This window comes from Zalophus californianus, chromosome 17, assembly GCF_009762305.2.
Source record: "Zalophus californianus isolate mZalCal1 chromosome 17, mZalCal1.pri.v2, whole genome shotgun sequence".
Taxonomy (NCBI): Eukaryota; Metazoa; Chordata; class Mammalia; order Carnivora; family Otariidae; genus Zalophus; species Zalophus californianus.
The window spans coordinates 3,434,402-3,457,259 of NC_045611.1; the positions used below are offsets into that span (position 1 = coordinate 3,434,402).

Consider the following 22,858-nt stretch of genomic DNA (forward strand, 5'->3'; position numbering starts at 1 on the left):
GAATCTGTCTTTTTATAGGTCTAACCAGTATGTGAAGAGAGGACAGAAGATTGTGAAGTTAAGGGAAACAAGGGTTCCTCTCACTCCGATGGGGCCTGGGCCCCGTTTGTCTAGCCAGGTCACAGGCATGACCTAATAATAAATGCATTTACTTCTGGCCCGGTGCGGGACCCAGTGTCCACGTGCTCCGAACTCCACCCCCAGCTTGACTCAGTGTAGGCGCCCGGGACAGGTGAAAGGACACGGAAGCGTGGAGACAGCGTCAGGAGCGCGCGCGGCGCCAGGTGCCCCGCGCGGTGCCCCGCCCACGAGAGGAGCGCGGCGGGGCGGGGCCGGGCTGCGGGAGGGGCGGGGCCCCGGGCCTGTAGCTTGGGGGACCGAGCGGAGGCGCTGTGGGGCGTGATCTGCTCAGCCTCGTTGACGTTCGCCAATCCGTGGGCTCGAAGCGGCCGCGGTCCCCGCCTCAGAGTGCCGCGTTGCTATTGGCTGGCCAATTGGCTGGCCTATTGCCATAGGCTTCCGGCGCGGGGGGGGGGGGGCGGGCCCCGCGTGTTGGCGGGAAAGCTGCGGCCACGGCCCTTCCCCCCGCCCCCGACGGTGAGGGGCAGTCGGCGGCGACGTGTCCCGGGCGGGTCGCTGTGGCCAGCATGGACGCGGCGGAGGTGGAGTTTCTGGCTGAGAAGGAGCTGGTCACCATAATCCCAAACTTCAGCCTAGACAAGATCTACCTCATCGGGGTAAGGGCTGGGTCGGCCATTTGCCTCAGGCCCCAGCGCCGGGAAGGGGCGGCAGTGTTGCGGCTTCCGCGGACGCCCCGACTCGCCGAGTGGTCGGGGTCGGGGGGAGTACCGGCTCGGGGGACGCCGAGTGGGAGCACGGGGTGAGGGGACCCTGAGTGGTGGCGGGGGGAGGACGGGGGGGGAGCCGGGGCGTAGAACACGGCGGGGGGAGACGCAGTGGGAGCACGGGGTGAGGGGACCCTGAGTGGTGGCGGGGGGAGGACGGGGGGGGGAGCCGGGGCGTAGAACACGGCGGGGGGAGACGCAGTGGGAGCACGGGGTGAGGGGACCCTGAGTGGTGGCGGGGGGAGGACGGGGGGGGGAGCCGGGGCGTAGAACACGGCGGGGGGGAGACGCAGTGGGCGGGGGCGGCGGGGGGGACGTGGGTGGACGCAGCGGGGGGTCGAAGCGGTGGGCGAGGTGCTCAGCCCGGGCCCCGCGCCTCAGCGGTGCTGACGGCAGCACACGGGGCTGCGGCGGGTTGGCAGGGGCGCCGCTGAGGCGGGCGCCCGGGGCGTGCCGCTGGCTCGGAGCTGCCTTACGAGGTGTGTGGTCAGAGCTGGGCTTTTCCTCTTCTTCGGGTTCCGACTTCTGCAGCGCCCTTCCCCTCGTTAGACAGCGGTGGGGTCCCGCTGAGCCTCCGGCCCTGCTCCCTCTTACCAGGGTTTGGTTCTCCTTTGGCAGGGGGACCTGGGGCCTTTTAACCCTGGTTTACCAGTGGAAGTGCCTCTGTGGCTGGCGATTAACCTGAAGCAGAGGCAGAAGTGTCGGCTGATCCCCCCTGAGTGGATGGGTGTGGGTAAGTGCTTGCCTGCCCCCGGGGGGAGCGCGGCCGGGCGGCACCCCCCTCAGGGCGGGAGCACCAGCCCTTTGCACTGCCCGCGTCACCCACGGGCCAGCTGCAATTAGGGCGTGCTTGGCGCTCCACCTCTTAGTCTGACCGCTATGACTAACGTCGTATGAATTTGAGGCGTCTGTACCAAATTCCGCTCAGACTTTGATTTTAAGATATTTCAACTTGCTTTAGAATTAAGAATATTGGGACGCCCGGATGGCTCAGTCAGTGAAGCGTCTGCCTCCTCGGGTCGTGATTGCAGGTCCCGGGATCGAGTCCCACATGGGGCTCCCTGCTCAGCGGGTAGCCTGCTTTTCCCTCTCCCTGCTCTTGTGTGCGCTCGCTCGCTCTCAAATAAATAAGAATGTTAAAAAATAAAAAATCATAAAATTAAGAATACTGTGGGGCACCCGGGTCTGCCTTTGGCTCAGGTCATGACCCCAGGGGCCTGGGTTTGAGCCCTCATGCGCGGGCCTGCGGGGTGGGAGGGGTGTCCTCAGCAGGGGGTCTGCTTCTCCCTCTCCTTCTCCCCTCCCCCTGCTCGTGCTGTCTTTCTCTTTTTCTGTCAAATAAATAACACGTTAAAAATATAAGATAACGTTAAAAATACTGTGTGACTTTTTTTTTTTAAAGATTTTATTTATTTATTTGAGAGAGAATGAGAAATAGCACGAGAGGGAAGAGGGTCAGAGGGAGAAGCAGACTCCCCGTCGAGCAGGGAGCCCAATGCGGGACTCGATCCCCGGACTCCAGGATCATGACCTGAGCCGAAGGCAGTCGCTTAACCAACTGAGCCACCCAGGCGCCCAAAAATACTGTATGACTTTGAAGAAGCATTTCTTTCAACTTTAAAAAAAAAGCTATATTGGGGTGCCTAATTTGCTCAGTCAGTAGAGCACCCGACTCTTGACCTTAGGGTCGTGAGTGACCTCAGTTTGAGCCCCCACGTATAGACTAGCGTGTTAAGGAGCAGAGTCCTCTCTCATTATACAGAATGCATGAAAATAATGTGTCATCCAAACAAGGGAATATTATTCAGCCATAGAAAAGAATGAAGTCCTGCTCCTGCTACAACTGAATGAACATGGAACACATTATGCTGAGAAAAAAAAAAAGGCACAAAGATCACCTACAACTCTGAATATACTAAAAATTATTGAATTGTATGTTTTTTTTTAAAAGATTTTATTTATTTCTTTGACAGAGAGACACACAGCGAGAGAGGGAACACAAGCAGGGAGAGTGGGAGAGGGGGAAGCAGGCTTTCCACGGAGCAGGGAGCCCGATTTGTGGCTCGATCCCAGGACCCTGGGATCATGACCTGAGCCGAAGGCAGACACTTAACGACTGAGCCACCCAGGCGCCCCTGTACGTTTTGCTTTTTTAAAGGTTTATTTAGAGGGAGTAAAGCTGGAGGTACAGGGGGAGGGACAGAGAATCTCAAGCAGACTCAGCAATGAGCTCGGAGCCTGATGCAGGGCTCTTCATCCTACGACCTTGAGATCATGACCTGAGCCGAAACCAAGAGTCGGACGCTTAACCAACCGTGCCAGCCAGGCGCCCCTGAATGGTACATTTTAAATGGGTGAATTGAATGGTGCATTAATTATGCCTCAATAATAAAATGATGGGGGCACCTGGGTGGCTCAGTTGGTTAAGCGTCTGCCTTCGGCTCAGGTCATCATCCCAGGGTCCTGGGATCGAGTCCCGCATCGGGCTCCTTGCTACGTGGGGAGCCTGCTTCTCCCTCTGCCTGCTGATCCCCCTGCCTGTGCTTTCCCTCTCTCCCTCTCTCACTCTCTAATAAATAAAATCTTAAAAAAAAAAAAAAAAGGCAAGGACACTGTGAGCCAGGCACTCTCAAATACAGTTTCAGAAAGATTGTGCATTTTCTCCTTCTGGTCCTAAAGGCGGGGGGCGGGGGGCGAGGTTGGCCCTGGAGGGTCTGCAACAAAGGGAAACCCCCAATCCCAGTTCCTTTTGCTGAGGGGCACTTTGGCACGGGACTCTGCCAGGTCTGACTGTTAGCCCTACATCTTCTGGCGGTTTCGGCCTGTCCAAACAGAAGGTGATAGGGGCAAGAGCCTGTCTCATTGCAGGCCAGTCAGAAAAGTGGAGAGAGCCTGACTGACCCTTTTCACAGGCCAGGGCCATGCTGGGGTGAACAGTAGTGAAAGCTCACTGGTTGGTCAGTAGAGCATGCCCAAGAGCCAGCTGCCCTCTGATTCTGCCACTGTAGAGTTCCACCTGCTCTTATCCTATGAATGGAATCACCTGGTAAGTCCGTTTTTGTCTCTGACTTCTCTGACGCTGTCTTGTTTTGTTTTGAAAGATCTTATTTATTTGATAGCAGAAGCAGCGGGGAGTGACAGGCAGGAGGAGAGGGAGACACAGACTCTCTGCTGAGCAGGGAGCCCTACTCAGGGCTCCATCCCCGGGCCCTGGGATCATGACTGGAGCTGAAGGCAGACGCTTAACCCACTGAACCACCCAGGAGCCCTGTTTTGTTTTTGTTTTTTTAATTTGTTTATTTGAGAGAGAGTGCACACTCATGAGGGGGTAAGGGGCAGATGGAGAGAATCTCCAAGCAGACTCCCCACTGAGTGCGGACCTCTATCCCATGACCCAGTGATCATGACATGAGCTGAAAGCAAGAATTGGGTGCTCAACCAACTGAGCCACCCAGATGCCGCTCTGGCACAGTTTTTGAGATTTGTTCCTATAGTTGCATGGAGCATTACATCATTCTTTTATTGCCAAATACTATGTCATTCACGGTAGAGTGTTCCACAGTTAGTTCACCCATTCTTCTGTTGGTGGGTATTTGGATCGTTTCCTATTTTTGGCTATTGCTAATGAGGCTATTATGAACGTTCCTGTCCTAAGTCTTTTTGTGGATACACGTTTTTGATTCTCTTGGGTAAATACCTAGGGTCATAGGGCAGATGGTGCTTGACTATAAGAAATTGCCACCTAGCCCTCCAGCGTGGTAGAGTTCTTCTGATCCCACCAGAAACATGTGAGAGTTCCCGATGTTCCACATCCTGGCCAACAGTGGGTGACATCAGTCTGTTTGATTCATTGCAATTTGAACAGCAGTATTTCATACTCTGATTTTAGATACCTGAAAAGAATCTGTCCACTGTATAGAGAAGATGTGTGTGGGGAGAGGGCAGTAGGGAGTTACCCAGTCTGGGAGTAGTTTTACCAGGTGATGGAGGTGCGCAGACATGGTTGGAGTCTAGGCGTATTTCAAAGGAAGAATCTGCAGGATTTGCTGAAGGACAGGCTGTGGGATGAGGGAGGAGAGTGAAGAATGCCTGCCAGGGTTGCTGGCCCGAAGTACAGAAGGACACGGAGTTGGCTGTCTCCTGAGATGGGGAAGGCTGGGGGAACATTAGGGCTGGGGTAGGGACCAGGAGTTGGGGTTTGACCGTGTCACACTGGAGGTGCCTGTTAGCTCTCTAGGTAGATAATGTGGGCGGGAGTATTTAGTCAGGAATTCGGTGAAGGGGCTTATTTGGGGATACAAATGTGGAAGTCCTCATGAGTGCTTAGATAGTATTTAAATGAGGCAGAACGAAATCACATGGGATGTGGGTTTAGGTGGTAAAGTGGTCAGGGATCTGAGCTCTATACCCCACCGCTGAGAGAGGTCAGGAAGGCCCAGAGGAACCGGAGATACGAGAACTCTGTGTGGTATTCCAGAAATCAAGTGATAAATATCCTCCAAGAAGGATTAATCTTTGTGAGATGTGAAGACAGGTGGAACCATTGGGCTTGGCTGAGCAGAGGTCGCGGGCCTTGGTGTTGAGTGGCACTGGTGGAAGGGCAGAATAGACACCCACCTGAGTGGTCGAAGAAAGGAAGTTAACTCTTGAAAAAATGGTTTGGTAGCTGGCGTTGGGAGGATTTTTATTTTAAGATTTTTTTTTTAAAGACTTTATTTATTTATTTAATTGACAGAGAGAGAGGGAGAGAGAGAGAGAGAGAGAGAGACAGTGAGAGGGAACACAAGCAGGGGGAGGGTCAGCGGGAGAAGCAGGCCTCCCGCCGAGCAGGGAGCCCGATGCGGGGCTCTATCCCAGGGCCCTGAGATCATGACCTGAGCTGAAGGCAGATGCTTAACCAACTGAGCCACCCAGGCGCCCTTATTTTAAGATTTTATTTTTTAAATTTTTAAAAATTTTTATTTAAATTCAATTAATTAACATATATTGTTAGTTTCAGAGGTAGCGGGTAACTGATTGATCAGTTGCATGTAACACCCGGTGCTCATTATATCACGTGCCCTCCTTAATGCTTATCACCCTGTTACCCCATCCCCCCACCTACCTCCCCTCCAGCAGCCCTCAGTTTGTTCCCTGTAGTTTTACCGTTTGTCTCCCTCTCTGATCTACATCTTATTTTACTTTCCCTTCCCCTATGATCCTGTTTTGTTTCTTAAATTCCATGAGTGAAATCATATCCTTGTCTTTCTCTGATTGACTTCTTTCACTTACTAAGGTTTTATTTTTAATTTTATTTAAACAGTCTCTTTTTTTTAAGATTTTATTCACTGATTTGTCAGAGACCGTGCGCATGCGCTCGCGAGTAGGGGGAGGGGCAGAGGGAGAAGCAGGCTCCCCGCTGAGCAAGGAGCCCGCTGCGGAACTCAGTCCCAGGACCCCGGGATGGTGACCTGAGCCACCCAGCTGTCCCTTATTTATTTATTTTAAAGATTTTATTTATTTAGGGCTCCTGGGTGGCTCAGTTGGTTAAGCGACTGCCTTCGGCTCAGGTCGTGATCCCGGAGTCCTGGGATCGAGTCCCACATCGGGCTCCGGGCTCGGCGGGGAGCCTACTTCTCCCTCTGACCTTCTCCCCTCTCATGCTGTTTCTTTTCTCTCTCTCTCTCAAATAAATAAATAAAATCCCGATTTTATTTATTTTTTAAAGGTTTTTTTAAATTTGTTTGAGAGCGAGAGAATGAGAGAGAGAGAGCATGAGAGGGGGCAGGGCCAGAGGGAGAAGCAGACTCCCTGCTGAGCAGGAAGCCTGATGCGGGACTCGATCCCGGGACTCCAGGATCATGACCTGAGCCGAAGGCAGTCGCTTAGCCAACTGAGCCACCCAGGCGCCCTTAAAGATTTTTTTTATTAAGAGAGACAGTAGAGAAAGCATGAGCTGGTGGGGAGGGGCAGAGGCAGAGGGAGAAGTAGGCTACCCACTGAGCAGGGAGCGTGACGTGGGGCTGGATCCCAGAACCCTGGGATCATGACCTGAGCTAAAGGCAGATATTTTAGCCGACCGAGCCACCCAGGTGCCTATATTTATTTTTATTTTTTAAAAGATTTTATTGATTTGAGTCAGCAAGAGAATGAGCAAGCGAAGAGAGCACATGAGCCAGAGGGAGAGGGAGAGAAGCAGACTCCCCGCTTAGTGGGGACCCTGACTCACAGCTGGATTCTAGGCCCCTGAGATGATGACCTGAGCCGAAATCAAGAGTCGGTTGCTCAACTGATTGAGCCAGCCAGGCACCCCTAGGATTTTCTTTTTAAGATGGAAGATGTGGCAGTGAGTTTGATGGAATGGTGAAGTAATGAGGACAACAGCGAACACTCAAGTGAGACAGTTGCTGGGGCGGTGTTCTGTGCTGGTCAGAGAGGAGGTCCAGGACGCACCTGGAGGGCTGTTCCTTGTGCATAGAGACAGGTGTGGAGGGGGTTGGGAGCGGTGTGCTCGCAGGAGTGTGCAGGCCCTCAGAAGGGCATCGGGTTAGAGTGAGAGGGTGAATGGAAGAGGGGAGTAGGTTGGGTTGCAGCATGGCACCAAGGGCCCCTGAAGAGGGGGCCCAGCACTGAAAGACCCCGCTTTCCCCCACTCCCCTAGCATAGTTGTGTGTGTGTCCCTCAGCCTCAGTGGCCGGATTCAGGACTTTCTCAGACCCATAAGATAGGGAGAAAGGGGTGCTGCTCCTGGTTGGAATTGGGATTCCACTGTGGGATTCCAGATGCTGGGCTTTAGGCCCTACGTGACCATCGTCCCACCCCCAGGCTGGAGTGGCCGTGGTTTGATGTCTTGCTCCCCTCCGGACAAGGCTTCGTGTACACAAGTAAATTTCTCCAGTCACTGGTTACTCTCATCACCTTTTGCGTCAAAGGTAGAATGCTTGTCTCCCTAAGAAAAGAACTTCTGACTCCCAGCTTCTTCAGTAATACATCCTGCAGGCCAGAGCAGCAACACCAAGAATCTACCACCTTCTATAAGAGAAACTTTTCTTTTTAAAGTCTTTTTCTTTATTTGACAGAGAGCACACAAGCTGGTGGGAGAGGGAGGAGCAGGCCCCCCGCGGAGCAGGGAGCCCGATGTAGGGCTGGATCCCAGGACCCTGGGACCATGACCTGAGCCTAAAGCAGATAGATGCTCAACTGACTGAGCCCCCTGGTGTCCCATAAGAGAAACTTTTGAGGACATAGGCTGTGAATCATCTATTAGTGATATGTTATTCCAAAAAGTGTTTTTTCTTCATGTTTTTGTTAGTTGATCCAATAGATAATGTAGATACTTGGCAAATTTGGAAAGCTTAAACAAATATTTTGGGTATGGTGATGGTAAACTGTATACATTTCTAAATTTCAGAAAAGTTGGAGAAGATTAGGGATCATGAACGAAAGGAAGAAACTTTTACCCCTATGCCTAGCCCTTACTACATGGAACTTACGAAACTCCTATTAAATCAGTAAGTATGTTTCCTTCTTAGAGCCACATGTAAGGTAGAACTCCTGATTCTCATCCCTTACCCTGTTCCTCCTCTCTTCCATTTTCGGCTCCAAGGTGAGGGGGGTCCCCGGGCACCCGTTTCCCTGGGTCAGTAACCTGGGAGACATTTGTGTGCACACACTTTTGCCTGGGCTTTCCCATTTGTCCTTTCCTTTTCCCACCCCTCCCTCTCCTAGGGAATCCCTTGCTGCTTTATCGCTTGACACTGGACCCCGGTGAGTCTCCATTATCCTCTCTAGCCTTTTTCTTTACTGTCTCTCTGTTTATTGGTGAAGCTTTACTGCTTTGTCTTCCACTCTGTGCATCTGAATTCTTGCATGTCTTTCACAGGAAAGGCCAGAGGGCTCACACTTGCTCTGAACCCTAGCTGTAATGAAAGCCCACTGGTGGCAAAAAGTGTGGTGTAGTAGCTTCTTGTTTCCCTGCGTTCAGTTCTGGCTCCCCATTGGCTTTTTTTTTTTTTTTTTAAAGAGTTTATTTATTTATTTGAGAGAGAGAATGAGAGAGAGCACGAGAGGGAAGAGGGTCAGAGGGAGAAGCAGACTCCCTGCCGAGCAGGGAGCCCGATGTGGGACTCGATCCCGGGACTCCAGGATCATGACCTGAGCCGAAGGCAGTCGCTTAACCGACTGAGCCACCCAGGCACCCTCCCCATTGGCTTTTAATTCATTCTCCACTTTGCAGCCAGAGTAGACTTTTAAAGATGGAGCTGCCATGCGACTCCCCTGTTCCTTGGAGACTGTCCAGGGTTTAGGCTAAAGTCCTCATGATAGCATACAAAGCACTGCCTAGCTGGGCTCCTGCCTTCCTTTGTGGCTCCTACACCTTCCTTCGTGGCTCCCTGATTCTCTGGGTTCCAGGCTGACATTGGCCTCTTTTACTTCCTTCCACATACCAAGGTCCTCAGGGCTTTCAAATACTGTTTCCTCTGTTCAGTTAGTCCATCTGTTGTCTGTTCCCTCCTTTGGTTTATTAGCCTAACCGGTGTTCTCTCACAGGTTAAGGATGCCTATCCCCTGACAGCTCTGTAGCCCCCATGGCATTTGTCAGCTGTAATCTAAACACTAGTCAGGCTGTGCCCTCCCACCCCTACCCCAGTTCGAAAGGACAGGCCTGGGGTGCCTGGGGTGCCTGGGTAGCTCAGTCGGTTAAGTGTCTGACTATTGATTTTGGCGCAGGTCATGATCTCAGGGTTGTGAGATTGAGCCCTGTGTCAGGCTCTACGCCGGGCATGAAGCCTGCTTGAGATTCTCTACCTCCCCGTCCCCTCTTCCCCTCCCCCCACCCCTGGCATGTCTGTGCACATGTGCTCTCTCTTCCTCTAAAAAAATAAAAATAAAAAGGGCAGGGACTGCGTCTTGTACCTATTATGCCTGGTGCATACGTGTTTGTTGAATGAATGAGTGAAATCAGCGGGGGCGGGCAAGCAAGTGTGGATGATTTTGCTTGGGAGATACTAGACTGTAATTTGCAAAATGTCAAGCTTTTGAAGTCCTCAGCATGTTTTCTTTTTTCTTCTTTTTTTAAGTAGGCTCCATGCCCATCATGGAGCCCAATGTGGGGTTTGAACTCATGACCTCAAGATCAAGACCTGAGCTGAGACCCAAGTCTGTTGCTTAGCTGACTGAGCCACCCAGGGGTCCCTGAGCACCTTCTCATTGATGAAAGCAAGAGCAGAACTAGAACAAAAATTAAGCTCCCTATTATCTGTTCTAGAGCAAGGCCTCCACTGTATGACACTATTGAATTCAAATGAATATTTGGGGTATGTAACATGGATTTGTCCTTAAGTTGATATGAGGCTGTAGTTTACAACATATGAAGCATTCCACTAGATAATGGAAATAGTCACATGGGCTTGAGCCCCACTTAGTCGGGGAGCAGTGTGAGCCTGTTAACCTATAGTTCCACACTGCAGTGTGATCAGTCCTGTTCAGACCATGTCAGAATGCAGCCGTAATACCTGGTGGTGTCAGAGAAGGGATCCTCGGCTTAACGGAGGGAAAATTTACTAGAGAACAGGATGCTCTAGGTAGAAGGCAGGGACATGTGAATGGGCACAGTATGTTTGGGGAAGCAGGGCTGTTGGGGTTGATGTAGACCAGGTAAAGAGTTGGGGGGCTGAGGCTGTTATTCTGTGGCTGCAGTGTCCTGGGGAGGGTGTTTGGCAGGGATTGTCATCCAGTGAATTGGAGAGCCTTCTGTGGCAGTGGGCAGGAGGACTTGGAAGGGAAAATATGGAAGCAGAGGTGAGGGGCCTGTTCACCTTTAGTTTTTGAAATTCAGGATCTTATGTATGCAGTTCCTGTTGAAACTTTGGTTTTATGATTCTTTGTAATTCATTTGGCTAAGGGACCTAATTTTTACCTTTTTCTGCACTTCAGTTAACAAATAGATGGGGTCCTTTGTTCTGTAACCTGCTGTTCAGAGCGTAAGATCCAAATGTTTGGGTCTTAAATACAATCCACTATGTAAATTTTATACCACTGATTCCCTACTACTAATCACAAGCTACTTTCAGCATGTGGAGAGGCCACTGCACCTTTCCTAGCATGCCAGGTGATAGATAGTGTTAGCTTTTGCTTTCATCTTTTTTGTCTTTTCCTTCAATGGTTAGTTTAAAATACAGCTCACAACAAGGGGCGCCTGAATGGCTCAGTCACTTAAATGTCTGACTCTCGATTTCAGCTCAACTCATGACCAGGTCATGAGTTCCAGCCCTGCATTAGGCTCCATGCTGGGTGTGGAAGCTACGTGGAGGGAAAAAAAAAAAAAAAAAAAAAGGACTAAAATGGCCTAATGGCCTAGAAGGATCCAAAATGTACCTCACGACAGGAAGGCTGTCACATGGGGCGCCTGGGTGGCTCAGTTGGTTGGGCGACTGCCTTCGGCTCAGGTCATGATCCTGGAGTCCCGGGATCGAGTCCCACATTGGGCTCCCTGCTCGGCAGGGAGTCTGCCTCTCCCTCTGACCCTCTTCCCTCTCATGCTCTCTATCGCTCTCATTCTCTCTCTCTCAAATAAATAAATAAATCTTTAAAAAAAAAAAAAAAAAGAAGGCTGTCACATGGACCCTTGCTGACTGTTCAGACTTTTACCCAGAATTCGCTGTGTATTGGTATGCTCGGTTTATGCTAATTTGCAGTTTATTCCGTGGTTTCTGTAAGTGTACTTTTCTCTGTGGAGTGGGACAGTACCTAGCCTTCAGAGCTCTGGGGAGGATGGAAACACTTTGTAGTGTCGAGCACAGTGCCTGGCACAGAGCTGTTGTCTTCTTTCCCTGGTGGGTTGTAAGCCCTTGCATAAATGATGAGGTATGAGCAATAGCAGTCATGACCCCTGAGCCAGCCCTTGAAGCAAATTCATTCAAGATGAAATTCTACAGCACAGAACACTCAGTTACCCTGAGCAGAGGATGTCCAACCTTTAGAGCTTATTCTCTGAAGTCCTTGTACTGCAGCCTGCCATGGGACAGTTAATGTGAGCACAAATAACTGTGTGGATCATGGTTGAATTTTCTTTCTTTTTTTTAGGGGGGGGATTTTATTTATTCTAGAGAGAGAGAGAGAGCCACAGACATAGGAGGAGAGCACAAGCGGGGAGCAGGGGGAGAAGCAGGCTCCCTGCTGAGCGGAGCAGGGAGCCCAACGCGGGGCTCGATCCCAGGACCCCGGGATCATGACCTGAGCCGAAGGCAGATGTCCATCTGATTGAGCCGCCTAGGCATCCCACGGCTGAATTTTCTTGGCACCAAGCTTAACTGCTAGAAATTTTTTACATCTTAAAATTGAAAACAAAGGAAAACACATCTTGTGTTTTCCTGAAGCCCAGCAGCATTTTTTAAAAAGCCACTTCTAGGGGCGCCCGGGTGGCTCAGTCGCTTGTGCGTCTGCCTTCAGCTCGGGTCATGATCCCAGGGTCCCGGGATTGAGCCCCGCATCGGGCTCCCTGCTCAGTGGGGAGCCTGCTACTCCCTCTCCCTCAGCTACTCCCCCTGCTTGTGCCCTCGCTCACTCTCTCTAATGAAAAAATAAAATCTTTTTTTTTTTTAAAGATTTTATTTATTTATTTGGCAGAGAGATACAGAGAGAGAATAATTTGGCAGAGAGGCAGGGAGAGGGAAAAGCAGGCTTCCCGCTGAGCAGGGAGCCCGATGCAGGGCTCGATCCCAGGACCCTGGGATCATGACCCGAGCCGAAGGCAGCCGCTTAACCGACTGAGCCACCCAGGCGCCCCCGAATAAATAAAATCTTTAAAAAATAAATAAATAAAAAGCCACTTCTACCTGGAAGGGTGCCTGCCTGGCTCAGTTGGAGGAGCATGCACTCTTGATCTCAGGGTCTTGAGTTTGAGCTCCACGTTCGGTGTGGAACCTACTTAAAAAATAATACAGGCCACTTCTACCTGGATGTTGCTTTAGTTTACCAAGTGCTTCCTTATGTGATTTCCCCGCCTCCTTGCTGCTTTTAGTGCTTCAGACAATATCCCGAAAGCAGATGAGATCCGGACCCTGATCAAGGATGTGTGGGACACTCGCATAGCCAAACTACGGGTGTCTGCTGACAGCTTTGTGAGCCAGCAGGAGGCACATGCCAAGGTAGGTGCATGCAGGGCAGGGGCACAGGGGCCCTCCCTGTGGCAACTGCCTCTCCTCCTGTGCCCATGAAGGCCTGGGGCTGCCTGCTGGTGCCAATGAATTGCCCCCAGCATCCAGTCTGCTTGGATGATTGCAAGCAGGGATTGCTAGCTGTGCTGTGCCTTTAAAACAAGAAAAAAAAAAAAACCAAACCATTATTCATTGGTTACTTATTTTTATTCAGTAGATTTTACATTTTCTCAAACCAAACACTCCTCAACCAACCCAGTTGATTTTCTCTTGTGTTTTAGCTGGATAACCTGACCTTGATGGAAATCAACACCAGTGGGGCCTTCCTCACACAAGCACTCAATCACATGTATAAACTCCGTACGAACCTGCAACCTTCTGAAGGCATCCAGTCTCAAGACTTCTAGAGAAAGACATGAACTGTAAAGAAAGGCCTTGCATCTGTTGGCCGGAGGCTTGCCAGGTGGTGTGAGTGCTCGAGACATGACAGAGGTACTGTTATCTCTGGAGTTCTAGAACCCCTTTTGAATGTATGAAGAATTGTGTAATGAAACAAGGAATGGGCTCATAACATTGTTGGAAAGCAACAGGTTTGTGCTTAGTCCTTGAGACATTCTTTAATTCCACATCTGTCTCTAGAAGCCAGCTGTTCTTTTATGGGGGAAAGAAAGCAGCTTTGGCAAAACACGTTATTTTCCCTACAGAGCCTGTGGTCTCCTGCTTGGCATTGTCATGTGGGTGAACATTTGGTGACTTTAAGTGTTGTTTTTAAGAGATACAGTAGGAGTGGCGATGTGGCCTGGGGCTTTTTTCCTTTCTTGACCCTGATCTCTTGGGCTAAATTTAGACTCTCCTAGAGTTTGTTCACACAGAGAAGGATGACAGATGACTGGCAAGATGTTGACCAGGGTTCGCCATCTAAGCCCAATAAAGACGGACTCTATGCAACTATCACGTTGGGTTTTTTCCCTGCATTACTACCAAGTGAAGAGAGCAAGTCATGTGGCTAAAATGGTCTGACCGATCCTACGGAGATGTGTGGCAGGAAGGGGTGATCTTTAGACTGACACTCTGGGTGTTTCTTGTTCTCTTGGCTACCTCTGGTTAAGGTGTAGTGGGTTTTTATCAAGAGGAAAGGCAGGGAACTCCCTGGGTGCTTCACGCTCAGCCACAATCATGAACGACACAGCAGCTGTCCAGGTGAGGAAGTTCATGACCAGCTGGGCTCCTTCAGTGGAAACAGATGGTCACTGATGTTCTTCACCCTGGGAAGGCACTAAGACAGAAACTCACAATGTACAAGACCACACTAGATGTCATCTTTGTATTCGGATTCAGAACCCATTTTGGTGGTAGCAAGACAACTGGCATGATTTAGAATTCCCTGCATTATGCGGAGGGAAAACAGACCCAAATGTCGGTGCGCAAACACAGCCTGCATGGGAAGGGGGAGACCCAAGGAAAGAAGCAAAAGGAATATGCTAAGAGCAGGAATGAAGGGGGCCGGGGGCTGCGGAAGGCCAGGTGCTGGCCACCAGCTGGAGACTGGGCGACAGGAGTCAAGATTCTGCAGTGACTTGATCTGTGGTGCTTGTGCAGATCTTTCATATTAATAAACTTTTAAAAAAGCCTGGGAGAAACAGATTTTGCATGTTCTGCGGTTTGTGAGGCTGAAGTCCAGATGTTGGGAGGGGAAGTCGGGCCCATACTGCTGCTCTTGAGGGACGGAGGGAAGAGACCTGGTTGGAGGCAGCAGTGTCTCAACGAAGGGTCCATTTCTTTTCCTAGGAGAAATACTTTTCAGTTGTAGTGGTTGGAACTGCTCTAGAAATGACCTTACCTTGAGAGGAGAAATGATTTATCTAGAGTCCTACAAGGGATAGAAGGTTTTGTAGCCAGCTAGTTTTCGACTGTAGCATTGTCAGAGCACATTCTCCCTGGGGCTCTTCAGAGTGGCATGCACTCTGAAGCCCAGAGAACAGCTTCTGGTTTTTGCCCTTCAGTGTTCAAAGTCCAGACTCCCTTCCCATTACTCAAGCATGGTTTCGCAGTTCCAAATCGCTACCCAGCTGTCCTTCCAACAAACAGCTGAGGGTTATTATTTGAACACCGAAGGGCCAGACACGAAGACCTGGTTCTCTGTCATTTAAGGTGACTGTTTTAGAGGGTTGCTTTCAGATGACAGGACTTGCCTTTTCATCTGGGGACTCTTCTAGAATGAAACCACATGGTACTGAGGAGGGTCAGGAGTCCCGTAGATCCTAATCTCACCCCTTAATACCTTGTGTTCTCGAAACCTGGCTGAGGTTATTATCCAGTTTGTCTTCATCTTTTACCCATAAAGCTTTGATGGTTGGGCTTTTCTCCCCCACCCCGGCACTTTTTTTGGGCCCTATTATAACAAAGATTTTCCTCTTAACATGATTTAGGAAGATTTTATTTTTTTGGATGTTGTCAGAAATTACAGCAATATATTCATAAATACCTAATTACTACATTCAACAAATAATATTACAATACAATTAATTCAAACAAGTACACTTAGAACAGGTTTAATTTCACAGCATCTAAACTGCCCCCAGAGTGACCGAGGCATTCCTCCTCCCTCTCGTGTACTGCTTTTACTGTTCTACCTTAAGCACAGGGTACATACAAAAGTAACACAAACAATTAGCATGGTCTTCCTCAGGTCAAGGCAGAGATAAGAGTTTCACTTAAGCGCTGGACCAGAAAGTTGGGATGAACAGGCTACTGCAAGTAGTGAGGAAGTCAGTAACTGGCTTCCTTGGAGGAGCGCAGGGATGACTGCTAAGTGGCTAATACACACCTAAGAGTAACAGAATCGGCTTGTGCTGACCATCTCCATCTTGTGGTGGGACCTTGGAATTTTCTACTTAAAAACAGCTCAGAGGGGAAAGGGGGTTTATTGGATTTTTAAGATTTGGCAGCATTGCTGAGCTATTTGAGGAAAATACCATTCCACAAACGAACTTGAGATTTCTTGTGTTGTAATTCTCGGCTGCTGAAAGTGTGGGCTCCTTTTAACATTCTTGGAATTTCCTTAAGGATATAATCTATGAGAATGTGAATGTCAATTGAGTGTTTAGCCTATATTCTTTCTATAGGAGAAATTGTTAAGTCTTATCTGGGTCACTTATCTGCGATAATGGATTAAGATCCTATTTTATGTCCATTTGGCTCTAACTATGTGAAAACATTTCCGAATGATGAGGTTATATAGTGCCAAGTTTTGGGGAGAGCTCTGGTTTGTTTCTAATGATCTGATTAAATGTGGAACCACATGACCTTGGCTTTGGAAGAGGACCCTCACAAGTTGAGTGAAATCCCCTTCAGGACAGATGGCAGCCCTCTCTTCCAGGTGCGGCAGGAAGACACAAGGTCGTGAAAGACAGAGGTAGAGGTCTTCACGAAAATACTGACAGAAGTTGCATAACCCATTCTCGAGCAAATGTGGTGTACTTCTGAACTTCCATCTTTTAAACTCATTGTGAACTAGCTGAACAAAAAGCTTCAGAAATTATATATCTGTCAAATTTTAAGCCCAAACTGAAGAGACTTAGGTGCTACTGGGCTGCTTCTGAATCATCTGAAAATTACCAGATGGGAAAAACCATTACTGAGCACTACGTCTTGATGGTACACTTTTGTTTTCTAAAGATGTTTTCTTACCTTTTTCTGAGTTTCTTCATGCTGCCTTACTGGTTTATATTCTGATTGTCTTATTACAGATAGGTGAGAGTGTAGGGAGGCAGAGTGACAGAAGCAGGAGGCAGGGGCAAGGGGGTGTTTCCACAAGGGCCAAGAGCAGTTCTTCTAGCTCAGGGACACAGCCTGTACCCCTGGCCAGAGACCTCTCCCGTGCGGCTGCGTTTACCTCATGACCTCTTCCCATTACAGAAAACCCCTACAAGGGACTCCCCTTGGCTGGTGAAGGGCTGGGCTGTGCTTCCTGTTCCTTCTGGCCGTTGCCAAGCTGATCAGCAGGGGCGTCCAGCCCTTTCCTGTGATGATGGGGGGCAGGGAGTGAGGTGCTAAGAGGGAACTCTTGAGCTCGCTGTTTCAGACTGGAAGTAGCAAGCGGACTTCAGAGAAATTCAGTAATAGTTTTCCCTGACTGTTGGCAGTACAGCTCCCTCTGAACACCTGTCCCCACTTGTGGAACATGTTGATCTCTCAATGTCTTTGCAGGGGAGGAAGCCCACAGAACAGGCCTTCGTTCTCTTCAAGTCGTTTTTGTGGCGAGGAAGGCGCTTGTTGACTGCTGATAATACTGGCGGCACTTTTTGTCTGAGTTTGCTAATAACTGGAAGATTCTTGGCAGACATACAAAGCAAACGGTGTGGGAACAGATAAAGCAACTCAGTGCCATCTGCCAGCAAGCTGTTCCGCACAGCTAAGGTCTGGGGCTGAGGGCGCGGCCACTGATCGCAGTGAGGAGCCTTCCTGAAGGTCAGCCAGCCCTTCCCTGACCTAGGGTGAAGGGGACAGTGGCCGTCAGGATTCTTACCTCCACCCCCACCCCCAACAGACCAACCGCTGGCTGCTTTGGCCTCTGATTTAGGCCCGTTCGGCAAGAGATTATCTGCTTGATCTAGATTAGACACTGCCTGAATGAGCAGTACCTGGGACGAGAAGGAAACACTCTCTGCACTGAGATGGCATTCCTAGTTTCTAGCCACTCCTGTGCTCATAACAGTAAGTTCGAGAGGAGGAGAAGTTCAGCTCAGACATTGTTTACCCTACTTTTTAGGCTTTTACAAAGCTTTGCATCTAAATAAAGCTTCTAAAGTTTCTACTTTGCACCTGTTCTCAGACTGCTGTAAGACACCTTAGAATCCTATCACAGAACTCGCTCACTTCCTGACCGGTTCTTTCAACAGAGCTGCGTGCACACGCAGGTGCACATGCACGGCAGCTGCTTGTTCCCGCCTGGGGACAAGCCCCTCCTCAATAGCGACTGGCTCCGTTTGCTGTCCAGAGCCAGGGGGAGGGGACAGGAGGAGGTAAGAAGTAACACATGGCTTTCTACATCACTTTCTGGTACAACTCAAAAATGAAGTGATCGCATAGGCGCCAGTGGTAAGCTCTTTTACTTTTCTTCTTCTTTAATTTTTAAAAACACTTCAATATTTTAATGTCCTGACCAGCAGCAGTACAAACACTAAAAGCAAGTTTTTTTGCCCAGAAAAACAAAAGCAAAAAAACAAACAAAACCCCCAAACAGGAAAACAAACAAACAAAAATCCCCCCAAACCACATATTAAAAATGGCAGGCTTTTTATAACAATAATTAAAGTAATAAAAACATACAAAACTTTGTTTTTTAATATATATACACAGTACAAGGCTGAAGCACCTTTGACTTTTCTCTCAAAATTTACGTTTGTATGAAAACACAGCCCACTGCAGTAACAATTTGGTGGGTGTGAACATATGTATACATAGAGCTCTGTACATTTTCCCCCACGGAGTAATAAAAAGGTACCTTCAGTTTGTTGATGCACTTTAGAGAAGAGCTTTTCCAGAGAAAAGCCTTTGGGTGAGGCTTCAGTACTGTTGCTTTGTGTGCTCCTAGGACCTGTTGCTTCGAAAATTTTGCAGAAAAGAAACAAATGAGCCCTTTACCGGAAATGCACCCCACCTTCTTCCAGCTGAAGCAGGTCTGAGTCCTGGGGCGGAGCGAGGCTGACCCCACGCTGCAGTGAAAGCAGACTGGGTTCTCAGGACGTGCTAACGCGGCGCTAACACGGCCACTCCAGGAACAGAGCACGCTCGGTTTGATCCAGTCTTACGCACCCAGGGGCCATAAATGATCAAGTTTTAGTGTTGGTAAGGGAGCCTTCACTTTCAGATTTGAAAATAATGACTGGGGGAAGAATAAAACCACTTTTAAAAAGAAAGAACTATGGGCGTCCTACATTGGTTGCTCACTGAATGACAAAGGTGATTCAGTTGCATTGAAGTCAAGGCGAGTTCGTTCGTTCTTCAGAGCCTGGAATCCTTTGCTTCATGCATGGCACATTCTTTTTTTTTTGTTTGTTTTTTTGTTTTTAAGCTTCAAACCTCCCAGTGAAAAATATTAAATATTCAAGGTAATAAAATAGATAATATTTCTATACTATAGGTTCGGCCTAGTGCAAGGGAAACCGTCACCTAGGATATCCCTTAAAGTAACCTCTAGGCCAATGCATTGCAGGCAACGCAAGGCACTTCCTTAAGTGATCCAGTTCTGCCTGGAGTCGCTCCCTCTCTGAAACAATCTTCTGTTTCTGGCTCCTCAACTCCTGGAGAGAGAGATTCAGGTAAAACATTCATTTTGTAGCAGAGAAATGGGCGTGATACATGCATGCTCTGGGGGCCATGAGGAAAGGCACACCTTCTAGGCTCCAGAAACCCCTTCCTGGCTCAGGATTCTGACCATGGTCTCCGGACGAACCAGTTCAAGCTGTGCCCAAAGCCTTAGGTTCTCACAAGGACCTGCTCACTCCCATAGAACCCGGGTACACCTGCTGGCTCAACATCACCCCTAAGCTTTTAAAAAATTAGCCCATAAAACTTTTGCTGCTCTGGAGTGGCCACGATCTGCAGCCCCATGGCCCCATACGCCAAGAGGAAGCCAGGGAGTGGGTAATGACGAGCGCAGCTGACAAAGCAGTGGAACCAGGCTACAGAAGTAGGAGGGGCCGCTGTCCTAAGAGCTTTGCTCCTCCTGTAAGACCCTCTTCCATTCAGCAAATTGTCCACGGGGGAGATGGGTACAGGCACTAACTGGCCCAGAGGGAGATCGAAAGTAACCTCTCAGTTCCAGGATCAATATTCTGTAAATTCACAGTACCTCCCCCTCTAGCTAACACCTGGAGAACCAGTTGGCTCCTGAATCCCCCCCCACCCTCGCCAATTACAAGTTGTAGCTTCATAAAAGAGCATTACCCCGCAAAACTCAGCTGTATGGGTAATGAACGCAAACTTGAAAGGTTAAAGCATGGGGTGTTTTAAGACCACCCCCACGCAGCGGATTTTTTTCTCTTTCCCTGTGTGTGGCACCCGAGACTCACCGCCATGCTGTGGGAGAGCTGCTCCGCTGTGAGGCTGAGGCTATAGTGCTGGGCCTCCAGCCGTCTGCACTGCGTCTGCAGCACCTGCCGCTCCAGGTTTTGCTCTGGAAAGATAAGCGATGTTGGTATGTTTTCTGTACCCAGGGGCCATGGGCTTGGTCGGGGCTGCCCTTCTCTTCAGGCAGCCAGGGCTCTTCTTTGGACCATAGCGCCCCAGCCCTGTGCATTACATAGGGAAATCCAGCCCAGTGGCATGCAGACACAGGACCTAGCATCAAAAGGCTATTTAAGACATACACCTTAGGAAGTCATTAAGGGCAAATTTACGGTCTTAAAATGCATTTTTCAAAAGAAAATAAGCTGCAAAAAAAAAAAAAAAAAAAAAGCCAGAGTAAACTTGGACTTCGAAAGTGTAGTATCTCTGCGTTTCCAAAAGATCTTGGGCCTGGTTTTAATGGAAGTGACTTCAAACTTTCAAGGATAAATCTCTGCTTTCTATGAAGTGTTTCAAGAATGAAAGCCAGGCTGGGCTGAAGCCTTATTTGTTGGTCCAATACTACTGCTTTTCCTCTATCAGTTGTGGAAACCTATACAGAAAAAGGGGTCAGCAACTCCAAGTAGTCTGGAATGCTGAGCCCCCTACCTGCAGGGCCCTTGTCCTGGAGAGTCCCGCAGTCCTGTGATGGACTTTATGGGAACGAGATGTAAACTTTTTTTTTTTTCTTTTGTAGTTTAGCAATAAAACCCATCTCCTACCACTGAAGAACACAGACTGAAAGTGCTAACAAACTCAGCAAGCAACATCAGAGAACACCAAAGGCAAAAAAACTAAGGCTGTCCCCTCTACAGACCTATGCACCACGTGAACTCTGACGGTCCTGTGCCATCAACACAGCAGCCAATGAGAACCTTTATTTCTTCCCAGTTTCATAAACCAGAGAAGAGCTCCATTAGTGCTGTGCTCTGTTCAGTAGCCCAGAGGTCCCCGGCATGGCAGCAGGACAAAAAGTGAAAACTCAAAAGAACTAAATTTCATTGACAGATCTATCATCTATGATCATATAAGGAATAAAGGAAAATAAAAACTAAAAAAAATCCATGATAACCCAACTGACACCTAAAACTCAACGTAATAAAAGGATGCTGCTTATGGCAAAAAAAAAAGGGGGGGGGAGTAAATGGTTTAATGCAATTTAATACCATAATCAGAGAGGGAATAGCGCTGCTATCAAAAATATTCTCTCCAAGTCTATAAATTCAGTGCAACTGCAAATTCTAAAAATTTCTTGGAACAAACAAGGTGATCCTAAAATCCATGGGGGAACCCCCAAGGGCCCAGAACAGTGCAGATGCAAGCATGCTCCGCTGTGAGGAGAGCGGCCGAGCCAGTGCACCCACGGCACGGCCCAGAGACGGCAGCCCAGAGGCCCAGAGATGGGCTCCACAGCTCGCTCTGGGCGTGGGGGAGGGGACAAAGACGGCACCCCACAAACTGCCAGGGTAACTGGCTATTCCGGGGGGCGGGGGTGAATGTCTACCTTAAGCCATGCACAGAAATGAATTCTAGGCCTAACAAAAGCAGAGCCTGAAGAATTTTAGAAGAAAATGAAGAGAATCATGTGCTCGGGGCAGTGAAGGATTCCCAACAAGGCACCAAAAAACAAACCCAGCTAAGGTGGACACATTTCACTCTGTGGAAAAAGGCTCTGTATTGGTTCTGGATACACATGTATTCACTTGGAAGCAACATGTAAGGAGTGAGCAGTTCAAAACAGGATTCCCCGTGGGGGAGGAAGCAAAGTGCCGGAGCAGATAGGCTGCTCGTGGCTACACAGGCATTTCCTTCGTGAGCGTTTTAAAACGCGTTCTCAAGGGATGTACGATGGTTAGGACATGCCATAATCAAATGTAAAAGGATGCCCAGTCCATGCTCAAAACGAAGACTCCTCTATGAATGTTAAGGCGTGAGTCAGGGAGTGGTGGCCCCCCCTCCCCGACACCTCAAAGACGGTGGGGGCCGGAGGTCAGCAGTGGGCACCCAGCTCACCACCTGCCCTTCCGGACGGGGGAGGGGCCCCCTGCACTGAAGTCAAGGCACTGCAGCCTCCCAGCCTCCAAGCTAGATGCCTCTTGAGGAAACGGAGAAGCAGAGAAAACGAGCCAGTGTGCAACAAGCAGAGGGACAGCACTCAGGCCGTGTGACCCCCCCCCCCCCACGGCCCCTCACCCCGAAGCGCTAGGCCAGGGCGGGAGAAGCGTGCGGTGGCTGCCGAGGGCTCGCCTCCCTGCGCCAAGCACTAGCCCGGGAGGGTGACAGCCTGTGAGCGAACTGCCAGCAGCCTTGAGGCACTGGAAGGGGAGGCAGCCTCTGGCAGTGACAAGGCCTCACTATCTGGGGCTCAGCTGAGTTCATAAACCTTCTGTTTCCAGGCCCCTTGTGTGTAGCCACAGTCAGAACTGATAGAATACTTAGAAGCGCGACGGAAGACAGCAAGCACAGAGAGCGTGTCCCAGGTCTGGCTGTCAGAACGAGTGGTGGCAGGCACTGGAATTTAAATTCCTCCAGTGACCGTGGCCTCTGGTCTGTCAACTGGGGCACCTGCAGAAGCCCGAGGCGCAGGTTTTAAATTGGCAGAGTAACAGAGGAGAATTACCTAGTTGTGCCCCAGGAAGCTGAGTGTCAGTGCCCGCGCTGAGAGTCCCCAGGGCTGGCGGGGAGATCCCACACGGATGGGTCGAGTGAGCTTTTACTTTCTTTCCCACAGCCCCCCCCGCCCCGGCCTCCCCCCCCGCCCCCCCG

General features: G+C 49.7%; 2 protein-coding genes across 17 annotated transcripts in view; one reads left to right on the top strand and one right to left on the bottom strand.

Moving 5' to 3' along the window:
- Nucleotides 1-536: 536 nt before the first annotated feature.
- GINS2 (GINS complex subunit 2) lies at nt 537-22,853 on the top strand. Of its 5 annotated transcripts, none has more exons than XR_003524022.2 (7): nt 537-737; nt 1,464-1,578; nt 8,236-8,335; nt 8,553-8,591; nt 12,847-12,973; nt 13,264-13,474; nt 20,790-22,853. XR_003524022.2 is itself a non-coding variant. In XM_027617173.1 (6 exons), exons 1-6 carry the CDS (start codon nt 648-650, stop codon nt 13,387-13,389), a joined length of 597 nt encoding a protein of 198 aa, XP_027472974.1. In that variant the 5' UTR covers nt 537-647; the 3' UTR covers nt 13,390-13,687. The 5 variants fall into 5 exon arrangements, 2 of the variants coding, with proteins under 2 accessions (XP_027472974.1, XP_027472975.1); XR_003524021.2 differs by lacking the exon at nt 20,790-22,853 and adding an exon at nt 18,579-18,713; XR_003524020.2 differs by lacking the exon at nt 20,790-22,853 and adding an exon at nt 17,192-17,326.
- GSE1 (Gse1 coiled-coil protein) overlaps nt 15,398-22,858 on the bottom strand; it is a 400,092-nt gene continuing 392,631 nt past the window's right edge. For all 12 annotated transcript variants that reach the window (XM_027617162.2, XM_027617161.2, XM_027617163.2 and 9 more), the window contains 2 exons: nt 20,059-20,162; nt 15,398-19,287 (listed from right to left, as the gene is read on the bottom strand). In XM_027617162.2, the coding sequence (XP_027472963.2) occupies nt 19,153-19,287; nt 20,059-20,162 (239 nt within the window). In that variant the 3' untranslated portion in view covers nt 15,398-19,152. The remainder of the gene's footprint in view (nt 19,288-20,058; nt 20,163-22,858) is intronic.

What these genes read in the sequence shown, in the direction of transcription:
- GINS2 (XM_027617173.1), top strand. Translation starts at nt 648, where the DNA reads ATGGACGCGGCGGAGGTGGAGTTTCTGGCTGAGAAGGAGCTGGTCACC. An exon ending in ACGAAACTCCTATTAAATCA is followed by an intron (nt 8,336 to 8,552) that starts GTAAGTATGTTT and finishes TCCCTCTCCTAG; the next exon opens with GGAATCCCTTGCTGCTTTAT. An exon ending in AGCAGGAGGCACATGCCAAG is followed by an intron (nt 12,974 to 13,263) that starts GTAGGTGCATGC and finishes CTTGTGTTTTAG; the next exon opens with CTGGATAACCTGACCTTGAT.